Genomic DNA, 13,078 nt, shown 5'->3' on the forward strand with positions numbered 1-13,078 from the left:
CCACAGCAAGAACAGCCCAATCCTCCACCACTTCTCTAACCTCCCTTCCCTGGTCCTTATTCTCTCAGCAAGAGTGGTGAAGACCATAGTTTTAACTTAGAACTAGAGGGACCCTCTGTATTCCCATGGGACCCTCCCTATTCCCATAGCACCCTCTTCAAAACAAAGCAAAACCTTATTTAAGTGTAATTTACATATCATAAAATTCACCTGTTTTAAGTTTTAAATTTGCCAAGTTTGCTATCATCACCATCATCTGGTTTTAGAACATTTCTATCACTCCAATACCAAAGCACCCTTTTCATACCTCTTTTTCATTATTGATGAAATTGTATTGGAATTGTCTTTTGTATGTCTTTCTATGAAACTGGACCACAACTTCTTCAGGGAAGGACAGAGTCACTTTCCTGTGTTGAATTGAATGCCTTCTCATTGATGAAAGCCAGCATTAGTGAACTTGACCACCAACGATGTTTATCAGACACAGGTCCAGCTGACTTGTAACTAATCTTCAAAGTCAAATCCACCTTCATTGAGCATTTTCAAAACCACTCACCACAAGGTCTACAAAAATAAATTTGATTGTCCTTAATATGTTCTGAGGATTGTCGAATTAAGTATATAGCAACCCACAGAAACTACTTTGATGGGAATAGTGATGAGTTATATTATTGACTCTGTCCCTCACCTTCTTCCAGAAAAGATTTAAAGACGGGATTTAAGAATCAGTTGCATGGGACTTCCCTGGTGGTCCAGTGGTCAAGACTTTGCCTTCCAACAGAGGGGCTGCGGGTTCAATTCTTGGTCAAGGAGCTAAGATCCTACATGCCTTGCAGGCAAAGAAAAACTCTCAAAAAAAAAAAAAAAAAAAAAACCACAACATAAAACAGAAGCAATACTGTAACAAATTCTATAGAGACTTTAAAAATGGTCCACATCAGAAAAAAAAAAAAAATCAGTTGCATGAGTTTAATGACCCCATCAATAACTTGGTCCATATACAACCTGTGTGTATTTAGATAATTTACTAAGATAGACTTTGCACTGGGTAGATACTGAAACCCTGGGGCATCAGTGAGCTTGGCCAGTTACTTGTGGAAACCCCAGCTTTTACTCAGAGCCCAGTGACGTGCAAGGGACTCCCCATTTCAGGGTGTACAATAGTGTAAGGCCTAATAACCAGATGTGACTCCCAAATCATAGACCTTTGCCACATACGCCTTCCTGTGCTGGACTTGCCTTTAATGAACTGGCTCAAATTGAAGCCCTTAGAAACCTGCTGTACACACTATTCCTGCAACTGCCTAAAATACTCTTCAGGCTGGTATGCACCAAATTAGCAGTGCCTTTACAGGTCTGTCTGCTAGCGGCAGGAGAGGAAGGGTAAACCCACCCTGAGTTATTCTGATGCTGTGCCTCTCAGTGGTTGGGTGGGACACTTTTGAAAAACCAAGAGGAAATAAACATCTATTTGGCATATTACATGCTATTTCAGAATCTGGTAGCTAGTACGTAATTATACACCCTCTCAGAATTTGGCTCTGTTTCTTCAAGGGTGTTCATGCTGTTTAGCTTTTTATTTCCCCTTCTTTTGGTCAAATGTGTTTATGTAGCTTGTGGCAAAATTTAGCCGTTAACGTCCACTGAAAGCTAAAAAGAAAGATTACACCTGGCATTTCAGGATGATTTTCTAGACTCTTATCAAATGTGTTCAAATGGGTTTCACTTCATGTTGCTTATTTTTCATTTGGATTCTTTCAAGTACAGATCAAAACCTAATATGATGATATAAACTTGTTTAAGGACGTGATGGGTCACTGCACCAGGTGGCATGACTCTGGGGACTATCCACTCGGGGGGTTGAGGGAACAGAGATAATTCAACTTTTTCTCCTGCAGGAGTCATGGGGAGGGATATGTGACATGTGCATTCCTCTACTCTTCATAGAACAAACAAAAAAACTCACTGGAGGGGAATAGCATATCAAACTGTTTTTTACACCTTTGATTTCTCAACCTCTTAAAACTGATGAACTTTGATAATGTCCCCAGTGATAATTAAAAGCCCAAACTCTGAGTTAGGCATGTTGGATCATTGTTGTTATGGACTCACTCAGGCGTGTCCGATTCTGCGACCCCATGGACTATAGCCCACCAGACTCCTCCGGCCATGGGATTCTCCAGGCAAGAATACTGAAGCGGGTAGCCATCCCCTCCTCCAGGGCATCTTCCCAACCCAGGGATCAAACCGGAGCCTCCTGCATTGGCAGGCGGATTCTTTACCACTGAGCCACCAGGGTAGCCTGTGATGGATCATAAGAACAATTAAAAGCAACTGAAGGCTGTATAAGTCCTGCTTCTCAAAATGCTTGTGGGGTTCGAGTAACAATAACCTTGCTGATGAAGATGTAGAGTTGGGTCATCATTACAATGCTTTTTAGACCAGAACCGTGAAGCTGGAAGAGTTCCTGGGGTGTGTGGCTTCTTAAGGTACCAGGAGCCCAGATGATGACTAGAAGAATGGGGATGGTAATAAAAGGGACAAAAGAAACTTTGAGCATCCCTGTGGGTTCAGAAAGCTGTAATTCTGAAGCAAGTGGTTTACAGAGGTAACCTGCATGACTGGGAGTGGGAGTTCCTCAGTTGGCTGCTGAGGGGATGGGCGGGCTTAGCAAGCAGACCTCTACTTCTGGGGCAGATAAACAAGGATGAACGTCAGGTCTGCAAGAAGAGTCTTTCTTCTTCCACAGCCAAGATTGGAGTCACATTATTTGGCAAGAGCAGACTTTAGAAAAAGGGAGTACACCCAGATGTGGGATTGGAAACAATTAGAAGTTGATTAAGGCTATGACGAAGATGGTAGTGGTGACGGTGGTGGTGGTGGTGGTGGTAGATGGTGATGATGCTAAGTTTTACTGAATGCTACAGCGAGCCAATCACTCTGCTTGCTAAGCATCTTACCAACAGTCCCTCAGGCTCTCCCTGCAGTCTTGCAGCACAGAGACACCTCCATCCCGAAGATGAGAGAAGCAAGAATCTATGGAGTTAGTCAGCTCGCCCAAGGTCACAGTGCTAGAAAGTGGCAGAGCTGGGTCCTGTCGTGTTTACCAATACTGAGTTACAGTGAATCACAAAGCCCACGTCATCCCCCACAGGCACATAGGCACGTTTGTTTTCCGGCCCCACAGTGGTACCTTCTGCACAGAAGGCAACCTGACAGCACGTGTTACAATCAGAAGGATGGGTTTGGGGGTCCAGGGGGTGCGACGCCAAAGAGGAGCGAAGGAAGAAGCCCCGATTCTCCCCAGAAAGAAGAAACAAGGCGTTAGTTACCTGGAACCTCCATTTCAAGACTCAGCCAGTTCTTGCCACAAGAACAGAAACTTATTTATAGCACTGTAGCTCCAGACACATGCAACTGAAAGAGAAATAAAGTCCCGGGATAAGGGGAGCCCCTGGTGATGATGAATTACAAATCTTTTCCTTCTCCCCATCCTGGGGATTTCACACTCCTCAGCCCCTATCCCTTCAGGACCCTCCAAGCAGAAACCACATCAACATCAGAAAACAACAACAAAAAATCATTCACATGTACAAATAGCAAGAAAACTGGTCTCTGGGTAGGGCTGGGGGGTATGGCCAGATTCTTGCTGTTTCTAGGACTGGAAGTCCAAACTTAGCTCTGTCCCCATGTCCCCTTCTCAGCAAAACTGTAACTTGGAGAGAACTAGTGTTTGATTTACATGGAAAGATTGCTTGGCTGTTTCAAGATTAAAATTAGAAAGTACCTACCTTGCCACTGGTTTCTTCTGCTCCTCTATGAGAGAAGGTGGAGGGAAGGGGAGAACTAGAGGGGAAAAACATTTTTTTTTCAACATTGCAAATCATTCTATTCCTCCTCCCCTTTTAGTAAAGAAATGTTTAAGTCGCAGGCATTCTTGGAGAGAAGTTTTGAAAAACACTCAGCCCACAAGAATTCTGTTCATCCCACAAAATCTGCCTCGGTCCTGCATGCAGTTGCTAATACGGGCTCCTCCACTTTCAGCCCATCAGCATTTCCTTCCCCAGCCTTTAGGGTAACAGAGACCTCTGAGGCTCCAGGAAACAATACTATAGGCTGGGGCTCCCCTGCCCCCAACAGGAGCTCCACCATCATCCTAAAGAAATAGGGAAAAAGAGGCCCATATTTAGTTGGACTTTACTGACCTCTCCAGCTGACTCTCTTTAGTTTTAGCTTGGTTTATTCTATCATTTGGTGTCTGTTTAACTTATTACAGTTACTATTCAGTATTGGGGGGGGGGGTGTTCTTATTTAAATTATTTATTAAAACAAACACCGTTCAGAATTATTTAAAAGGCTTAGCTATTTATTGAATATATGGCATCATTTTTGAAAATAACAAACCAAGGGCTGAAATCAAGATTGCTGAGAGAAATATCAGCAACCTTAGATAAGCAGAAAATACCATTCTAATGGCAGAAAGTAAAGAGGAACTAAAGAGCCTTTTGATGAGGGTGAAAGAGGAAAGTGAAAAGTCTGGCTTAAAACACAACATTCAGAAAACTAAGATCATGGCACCCAGTCCCATCACTTCATGGCAAATAGATGGGGAAATAGTGGAAACAGTGACAGATTTTATATTCTTGGGCTCCAAAATCACTGCAGATGGTGCCTGCATCCACGAAATTAAAAGATGCTTGCTCCTTGGAAGAAAAGCTATGACAAACCTAGACAGTGTATTAAAAAGCACAGACATCACTTTGCTGACAAAGGTCCATATAGTCAAAGCTATGGTTTTTCCAGTAGTCATGTATAGATGTGAGAGTTGGACCATAAAGAAGGCTGAGTGCTGAAGAGTTGATGCTTTTGAACTATGGTGCTGGAGAAGACTCTTGAGAGTCCCTTGGACAACAAGGAGATCAAATCAGTCAATCCTAAAGGAAATCAACTCTGAATATTCACTGAAAGGAACTGATGCTGAAGCTCCAATATTTTGGCCACATGATGCAAAGAGCCAACTCATTGGAAGAGACCTTGATGCTGGGAAAGATTGAGGGCAGGAGGAGAAGGGGAGACAGAGGATGAGATGTTTGGATGGTATCACCAACTCAATGGACAAGAGTTTGAGCATACTCTTAGAGATAGTGAAGGACAGGGAAGCCTGGCGTGCTGTAGTTCATGGGGTCGCAAACAGTTGGACACAACTTGGAGATTGAACAACAACAAGGGGAAAAATTCCACCATTTTGGAGTGTTCTCCCTTTCCAAGCAAGGTGGGGTAAAATGATACCTTTCTCATAAGTATCCAGGATTCACCTTGCTGCAGGTACCACCTGGCTGCTGTAGATGAACTCTGAGACCAGTGCTTCACCTGCCAGTTGTGAAGCACGGTGTAACTGATTCTCTGTTCCCAAGTCCAAGTGGTAAATGTTTTGTTAATATCAGGTCATTTCTACTCTTAACCTTGTGGCAGAATACTGGCTTTCCCCTTGGCCATGAAATTCTGGCAAGTCCTTCAAGGAAGGAGATGCATTTTCTAACAGAGGGAAAAAGATGTGGAAGGAATCTTTCCTTTCTTAACCCAGGCAGGAAAAGGGAGATGTCAGGCCTCATTTAGAAATAAGATTGTCTTTATGCTGCATTTCTTTACTATAGCAGTGGATAATTCGGCTCTGGCAGGACAAAGGTGAGTTCAGTTATTGGACCTATAGAACTTCTGCAAGAAGTTTTGCTATTTTGCAGTATTTAAAATGTCAGTTGAGGGCTTCCCTGGCAGCTCAGTGGTAAAGAATCCACCTGCCAGTACAGGGGACATGGGTTTGATCCCTGATCAGGGAAGATCCCACGTGCCATGGAGCAGATAAAATGGTACACCACAACTGTTGAGCCTGTGCTCTAGAGCCCAGGAACCCTTGAGCCCTGGAGCCCATGCTCTGCAACAATAAAAGCCACCGCAATGAGAAGCCCGCACACCACAACTAGAGAGTGTCCCCCGCTCGCTGCAACTAGAGAAAGCCAGCACAGCAATGAAGACCCAGCACAACCAAAAATAAATAAATAAGTGAAGTTATTTTTAAAAAGTGATGATGAAACAATTGGAAGGGAAACCATATACAAAGGGAGGAAGGGAAGGAGGAAGAGATGAGAAGAGAAGAGAAATAAATCAGGGTCTATACTTCATATAGGGCTTCCCAGGTGGCACTAGTGGTAAAGAACCCACGTGCCAATGCAGGAGATGCGGGTTCCATCTCTGAGTTGCAGAAGGTCCCCTGGAGAAGGGCACAGCAACCCACTCTAGTATTCTTGCCTGGAGAATCCCATGGATAGAGAAGCCTAGTGGGCTACAGTCCATAGGATCGAAAAGAGTCAGACACGACTGAAGTCACTTAGCATGCATATTTCATATCATGGTGGTGGTTTAGTCACTAAGTTTTGTCTCACTCTTGCAACCCCATGGACTGTAGCCTGCCAGGTTCCTCTGTCCATAGGATTTTCCAGGCAAGAATACTGGAGTGGGTTGCCATTTTCTTCTCCAGGGGATCCACCAGACCCAGGGATTAAACCCAGTCTCCTGGGCTGAAAGAAGATTCTTTACCAACTGAGCCACTAGGGAAGCCCTTCATATCATATATAAAAAAGTGAAAGTGAAGCTGCTCAGTCGTGTCCGACTCTTAGCGACCCCATGGACTGCAGCCTACCAGGCTCCTCTGTCCATGGGATTTTCCAGGCAAGAGTACTGGAATGGGGTGCCATTGTTAATTCCAAATAGATTATAGATCTGTATGTAAAACTATAAAACTTTTAGGAAAAAAATAGGAGAAAGCTTTTGTTACCTTGGGTTATGAAAAGTGTCCTTAGATACACCAAAAGGACTATGCAAAAATAAAAAAAAAATTAAAAGCCAGATAAAGATAAATATCATATGAATATCGCTCATGTGTAGAATCTTTAAAAAAAATGACACAAATGAACTTATATACAAAACAGAAATAGACCCACAGACATAGAAAACAAACTGATGGCTACCAAAGGGGAAGCAGGGGAGGGATAAATTAGGAGTTTGGAATTAATATATATACACCACTACATATAAAATAGATAATCAACAAGTACCTACTATATACAGGGAACTATACTCAGGATTTTGTAATAACCTATATGGGAAAAGAATCTGAAAAAAGTGATTCATATATCTGAATTACTTTGTTGTACACAGAAACTAACACAGCATTGTACATCAACTATACCTCAAAAAAACACACAAAAAAATCCATTGACATGCCCATAGAACACAATGGCCTTGGGTTTTGTTCAGTCCTGATACTGGAAGAGAAATATTTTGGTACTAAATTTTGTTTTTAAAAATGGAACAATTCTTCGGTTGTTTTATTTATTTATTTTTGCATTTAGGAATAGATAGTTCCCTCCAAAACAAAAAGGAAATTTAGCTAACATTAAGTGCTAGATGCTGGGCGATTCAAAAGATAAGACATGATCTTTACCCTCAGGATTTCTTGCTGATCAGCAGGAGAAACAGGCTCAAAAAATAAAACAACTAAATACAATAGTGGAAAAGTTGCATCATTCAAGTCACGTATGTATACAGGAGCAATTAATAGGGCCTGGGGAAGAATATACCCTGAGTCAGGGTAGAAACTACAGGGATGAGATGCCCTATGAGCTGGTTCTTAGCAGATAAGCAGGGTTTGCCAAGAGAGCGTGCTGCGAAAGGTATTCCAAGTGGAAGGAACAGCAACGTGCTAAAGCTCTCATGTGTGAAAATTCTTATCCTGTAGCTGGGAATCTACGGAATTCTTACCCTGTAGCTTGGAATCTGATCCAAGGGGATACAGAGCAATGGAGGTGAGCATGAGGAGAATGAAGAGAATAAGAATGAGGGGAGGGATAAATTAGGAGTTTGGGGATTAACAGATACACACTGCTACTGCTACTGCTGCTAAGTCGCTTCAGTCGTGTCTGACTCTGTGCGACCCCATAGACGGCAGCTCACCACACTCCCCTGTCCCTGGGATTCTCCAGGCAAGAACACTGGAGTGGGTTGCCATTTCCTTCTCCAGTGCATGAAAGTGAAGAGTGAAAGTGAAGTCGCTCAGCCGTGTCCGACTCTTAGTGACCCCATGGACTGCAGCCTACCAGGCTCCTCCGTCCGTGGGATTTTCCAGGCAAGAGTACTGGAGTGGGGTGCCATCGCCTTCTTCAACAGATACACACTACTATATATAAAATAAACAACAAGGACCTGTTGTATAGCACAGGGAACCATATTCAATATCTTGTAATAACCTATAATGGAAAAGAATCTAAGAGTGTGTGTGTGTGTGTGTGTGTGTGTATACCTGAATCACTTTGCTGTATACCTGAAATTAACACACCGTTGTAAATTAACCATACTTCAGTTTTTTAAAAAAGGGAGGCTGAGAACAGAAAGAGAAGTAAATACAGTGTACTAGGAAGAGCTAGAAGGCAGCTCTAAAAGGCAGCTTTGGGGTAAGTACTTGACAAAGTGCCTCTGTTGTTTGAATTTGTTAAGGCAGCAGCTAATATTCTTGACCTGGCATTTGGGGCAAAGAGAGGAGGAAATGATGCCTGGGTATCTTTACACCTGATAAGAGGTATTGGTGAACACTAAGAGATGGACGTCTCTATTGCATGTTCCTCATAATAGGAATTCCAAGCATAATGTTATCAGAGCCAGTTGTAGACCTAAGCCAAAGAAACCTTTTTGTTGTTATTCTGCAGGCTTGTCTAAGACGACAGGAATACAAAAGAGACCCAAATGAGAAGAAACGAGATCAATTTTGGGGGCAAGAGACAAATTTTGAGAGATCCCGGTTTTCAAGCGGGTCATCTTCCAAACAGGTACTTAGAACTCTGGGAGACGCTTTTTTTGCCGCAGAGGGTGTGTGTGTGTATGTGTGTCTGTGTGCGTGATGTTTAAGAATTTCAAAGGGCAGGGCAGGGAGAGACAGCAGGAGAAACTCTCATCCTGGGTACCACCCCCACCATGTCTGCTCCTCCTCTGCTGTGTGACCCTCCCTCTTTACCCTGTTGAGTCTCACTCTTCTTTCCTATATATAAAGGGTCCAGTGGAGAGGTACCATCCAAATCAGAAATGCTGTGACCATTTAAGAGTTGGAAGCACTGGGCCTTCTAAAGTGCAGTATCATAATATATCTGTACACCTATATTTATGCCTACTTGATCTGTCTATATAGAGATATATGCAGGCTTATGATCTTACCCATTGCATTGCTTAGTATAGATTTTATTTCAAATAGAGTAAAATGCATTAATAATTGCATCATGTAATAACTAGAAATTGTTCAAATATTTTTGTCTGGATGATACTAATAAATAATAAGACCAATATAGGAACTTTCCTGGTGGTCCAGTGGTAAAGAATCCACTTGCCAAAGCAGGGGACACGGGTTCGATCCCTGGTGTGGGAAGACTCCACATGCCTCGGGGCAACAAAACCTGCGTGCCAGAACCCCCAGCCCTCATGCTGCAACTACTGAAGCCTGAGCACCCAGAGCTTATGCTCCACAAGAGAACCCACCGCAGTAAGAAGCCTGTGTACTGCGATAAAGACCCGGTGCAGCCAAAAATAAATATAAATAAATAAAATAAAATAAGATCGGGAATCTGCCTGCAAAGCAGGAGACCCAGGTCCAATCCCTGGGTGGGGAAGATCCCCTGGAGAAGGAAATGGCAACCCACTCCAATATTCTTGCCTGGAAAATCACATAGACAGAGGAGCCTGGTGGGCTACAGTCCATGGGGTTGCAAAGAGTCGGACTCGACTTAGCCACTAGACTACTCCAACATAACAGCCATATGAAAACGATAACAACAGTAGTAATAGTTACCATCACTTGAGTGATTACAGTGTTCCAGTACCACGCTAGGCGCTTTTACCTATTCATTTATTTAATTCTCATAAATCTCTTTGCAGGTTATCGCCTCATTTTATAGATGAGAAAACTGAGCCTTAGAAAAATTAAGAAAGTTTACCTAAGATTTCACAGCTAGTATGCCCTGGTGGCTCAAACAGTAAAGAATCCACCTGCAATACAGGAGACCCGGGTTTGACCCCTGGGTCAGGAAGTACCCCAGATCTTCAGGTCAGGAAGATCCTTCTTCCCCTGGAAAAGGAAATGGCGACCCACTCCACTATCTTTGCCTGGAGAATTCCATGGACAGAAGAGCCTGATGAGCTAGTCTATAGGGTCACAAAGAGTCAGACACGACTGAACCACACACACACACACACACACACACACACACACACACAGATTCCTTTCCAGGCAGTCTGACCCCTGAGAGGGTGTCTCTGAACCACTGAGCTGTATGATCATATTTCATGTTTAAGATCTTATCTGTGTAAGGTTTTACTTATCCTATGTAAGCACTGAATACCGCAGGCTGCATTCAATACTGGTTGTTAGTACGGAGAATTGATTTAAGATGAGTAATATGCCTTTTATGAATTCTTATTTAATATTTTATGCCTAAAATATACTCTGGAGGATGGACTCTCTTTTCTATCAGCGGTGTGGATCCCTGAGATAGATCCTGGATACCTGATATCAATCAAGTTCTTGTTGGGATTTCTTCTCTAATCTAGGACATTCACATAGCAGTTATTTAATGTTCAAAGGACACCTTAAAAACATCAGTGATTGATGATTATGGATATATCCCTGGGAGAGACCTATACTCCCTATTAAGGAACATAAAATTACACAATAAAACGTTCCACCTGAAGCCCGAAGGTGAAAGAAACTACCTCACGATATTGGCAGCTCTGAGAAGAACACACTGCCTGCATCTTTTCCTGCTGGTTGTTATTGTTTAGTCATTAAGTTGTGTTGGACTCTTTTGTGACCCCGTGGATGGTAGCCCATCAGGCTCCTCTGTCCAAGGGATTTCCCAGGCAAGAATGCTGGTGTGGGTTGCCATCTCCTACTCCAGGGGATCTTCCCGACCTGGGATCAAACCCACATCTTCATTGGCGGGCACATTCATTTCCACTGAGCCACCAGGGAAGCCCATCTTTTCCTGTTAGTCAAGGACCAAATAAAATGCCTGGTGCTGATTAAACTTATGGAGTGAGATTAATCCAAAACTTAAATCTAGTTTGGCTAGAACAACACATTTTTAGCATTAAGATAAATTCTCCCAGTTTTGCACTTAGAAACAAAAATCAAGGACAGATGAAAAAAAAAAGTAACGTAATTTCAGTCAAACAGTAGCATGTAACAATCTTCCTAAACTGGAATTACTAAACAAATAGGCAGCTGGGTTCTTCTTCTATTTTCATGCAAAGTCTCACGTGCAGAGTCTTGGCCATTTTGCACGGCAACACTCATGCATTTGGGATATTCTAGGACTTGAAGTTTCATGCTGTAAAAATTACTCATTCTTTGAGGCAGGCATCCCCAACCTCCGGGATCTAATCCCTGATGATCTGAGGTGGAGCTGATGTAATAATAATAATAGAAATCAGTGCACAATAAGTGTGATGTGCTTGAATCGTCCTGAAACCATCCCCCTGCCCCCAAGTTGTGGGAAAATTGTCTTCCACGAAACTGGTCCCTGGTGCCAAAAAGATTGGGGACTGCTGCTTTAAGACAGCATTGCAAAACACTCAGACCACATCTAAAAAAGGACACAGTTGTACATATAAAAGTAATTATGAAATAAAGACAAAAATATGTGGCGAAATGCATAAAACTGGCAATTTCTAAAGCCCAAGGACAGGATTTTTCATGTTGGCTTTGTGTCACGGCACCTCGGTATGTCAGAGAACTCAAAACATGACTGAATACTCCTGATTTTTTCCAGATGATGCTGTCCCAAGGGCTTGGGTATTGATTGTACAAGTGCCAGGGCTGCCCTGATGGCTCAGACAGTAAAGAATCTGTCTGCATTTCAGGGACCCAGGTTCTATCCCTGGGTTGGGAAGATCTCCTGGAGAAGGCAATGGTTACCCACTGCAGTATTCTTGCTTGGAGAATTTCATGGACAGAGGAGCCTAATGGGCTACAGAACACGGGGTTGCCAACAGTCAGACGCAACTGACATTTTCAATTTTCACTGTTGTACAAGTGCCTTCCAGGCTGCACCTTCTCCATCAGGAAGAACGACAAAACACTGCTACATGTAAAATGGATAATCAACAAGGACCTACTGTAAAGCACATGGAACTCTGCTCAACTTTATGTGGCACCTGAATAGGAGGGGAGTTTAGAACTGGACATGGAACAACAGACTGGTTCCAATTAGGAAAAGGAGTACGTCAAGGCTGTATATTGTCACCCTACTTATTTAACTTATGTGCAGAGTACATCATGAGATATGCTGGGCTGAAGGAAGCACAAGCTGGAATCAAGATCACCGGGAGAAATATCAATAACCTCAGATATGCAGATGACACCACCCTTATGGTAGAAAGTGAAGAACTAAAGAGCCTCTTGATGAAAGTGAAAGAGGAGAGTGAAAATGTTGGCTTAAAGCTCAACATTCAGAAAACGAAGATCATGGCATCCAGTCTCATCACTTCATGGGAAATAGATGGGGAAACAGTGGAAATAGTGGCTGACTATTTTTCTGGGCTCCAAAATCCCTGCAGATGGTGACTGCAGCCATGAAATTAAAAGACGCTTACTTCTTGGAAGGAAAGTTATGACCAACCTAGACAGCATATTCAAAAGCAGAGACATTACTTTGCCAACAAAGGTCCGTCTAGTCAAGGCTATGGTTTTTCCAGTAGTCATGTATGGATGTGAGAGTTGGACCATAAAGAAAGCTGAGCACTAAAGAATTGATGCTTTTGAACTGTGGTGATGAAGAAGACTCTTGAGAGTCCCTTGGACTGCGAGGAGATCCAACCAGTCCATCCTAAAGGAGATCAGTCCTGGGTGTTCATGGAAGGACTGATGTTGAAGCTGAAACTCCAACTTTGGCCACCTGATGCAAAGAGCTGACTCATTTGAAAAGACCCTGATGCTGGGAAAGATCGAAGGTGGGAGGAGAAGGGCATGACAGAGGATGAG

At 42.9% G+C, this 13,078-nt stretch overlaps 1 protein-coding gene and 1 long non-coding RNA gene across 4 annotated transcripts in view; one reads left to right on the forward strand and one right to left on the reverse strand.

The window, feature by feature from the left end:
* The window catches only part of LOC123327560, an 82,539-nt gene extending 78,502 nt beyond the window's left edge, over positions 1 to 4,037 (reverse strand). The window contains exons 1-2 of the long non-coding RNA XR_006549403.1: positions 3,792 to 4,037; positions 3,333 to 3,417 (exon numbers count right to left, since the gene is read on the reverse strand). This is a non-coding gene — a long non-coding RNA (uncharacterized LOC123327560). The remainder of the gene's footprint in view (positions 1 to 3,332; positions 3,418 to 3,791) is intronic.
* Positions 1 to 13,078, forward strand: part of MARCHF10 (membrane associated ring-CH-type finger 10) — a 104,707-nt gene that overhangs the window by 13,271 nt on the left and 78,358 nt on the right. For all 3 annotated transcript variants that reach the window (XM_025279888.3, XM_006044910.4, XM_006044911.4), the window contains exon 3: positions 8,760 to 8,879. In XM_025279888.3, coding sequence (XP_025135673.3) covers positions 8,760 to 8,879 — 120 coding nt within the window. The remainder of the gene's footprint in view (positions 1 to 8,759; positions 8,880 to 13,078) is intronic.

The sequence above is a fragment of the Bubalus bubalis genome, chromosome 3 (assembly GCF_019923935.1).
Source record: "Bubalus bubalis isolate 160015118507 breed Murrah chromosome 3, NDDB_SH_1, whole genome shotgun sequence".
Lineage (NCBI taxonomy): Eukaryota > Metazoa > Chordata > Mammalia > Artiodactyla > Bovidae > Bubalus > Bubalus bubalis.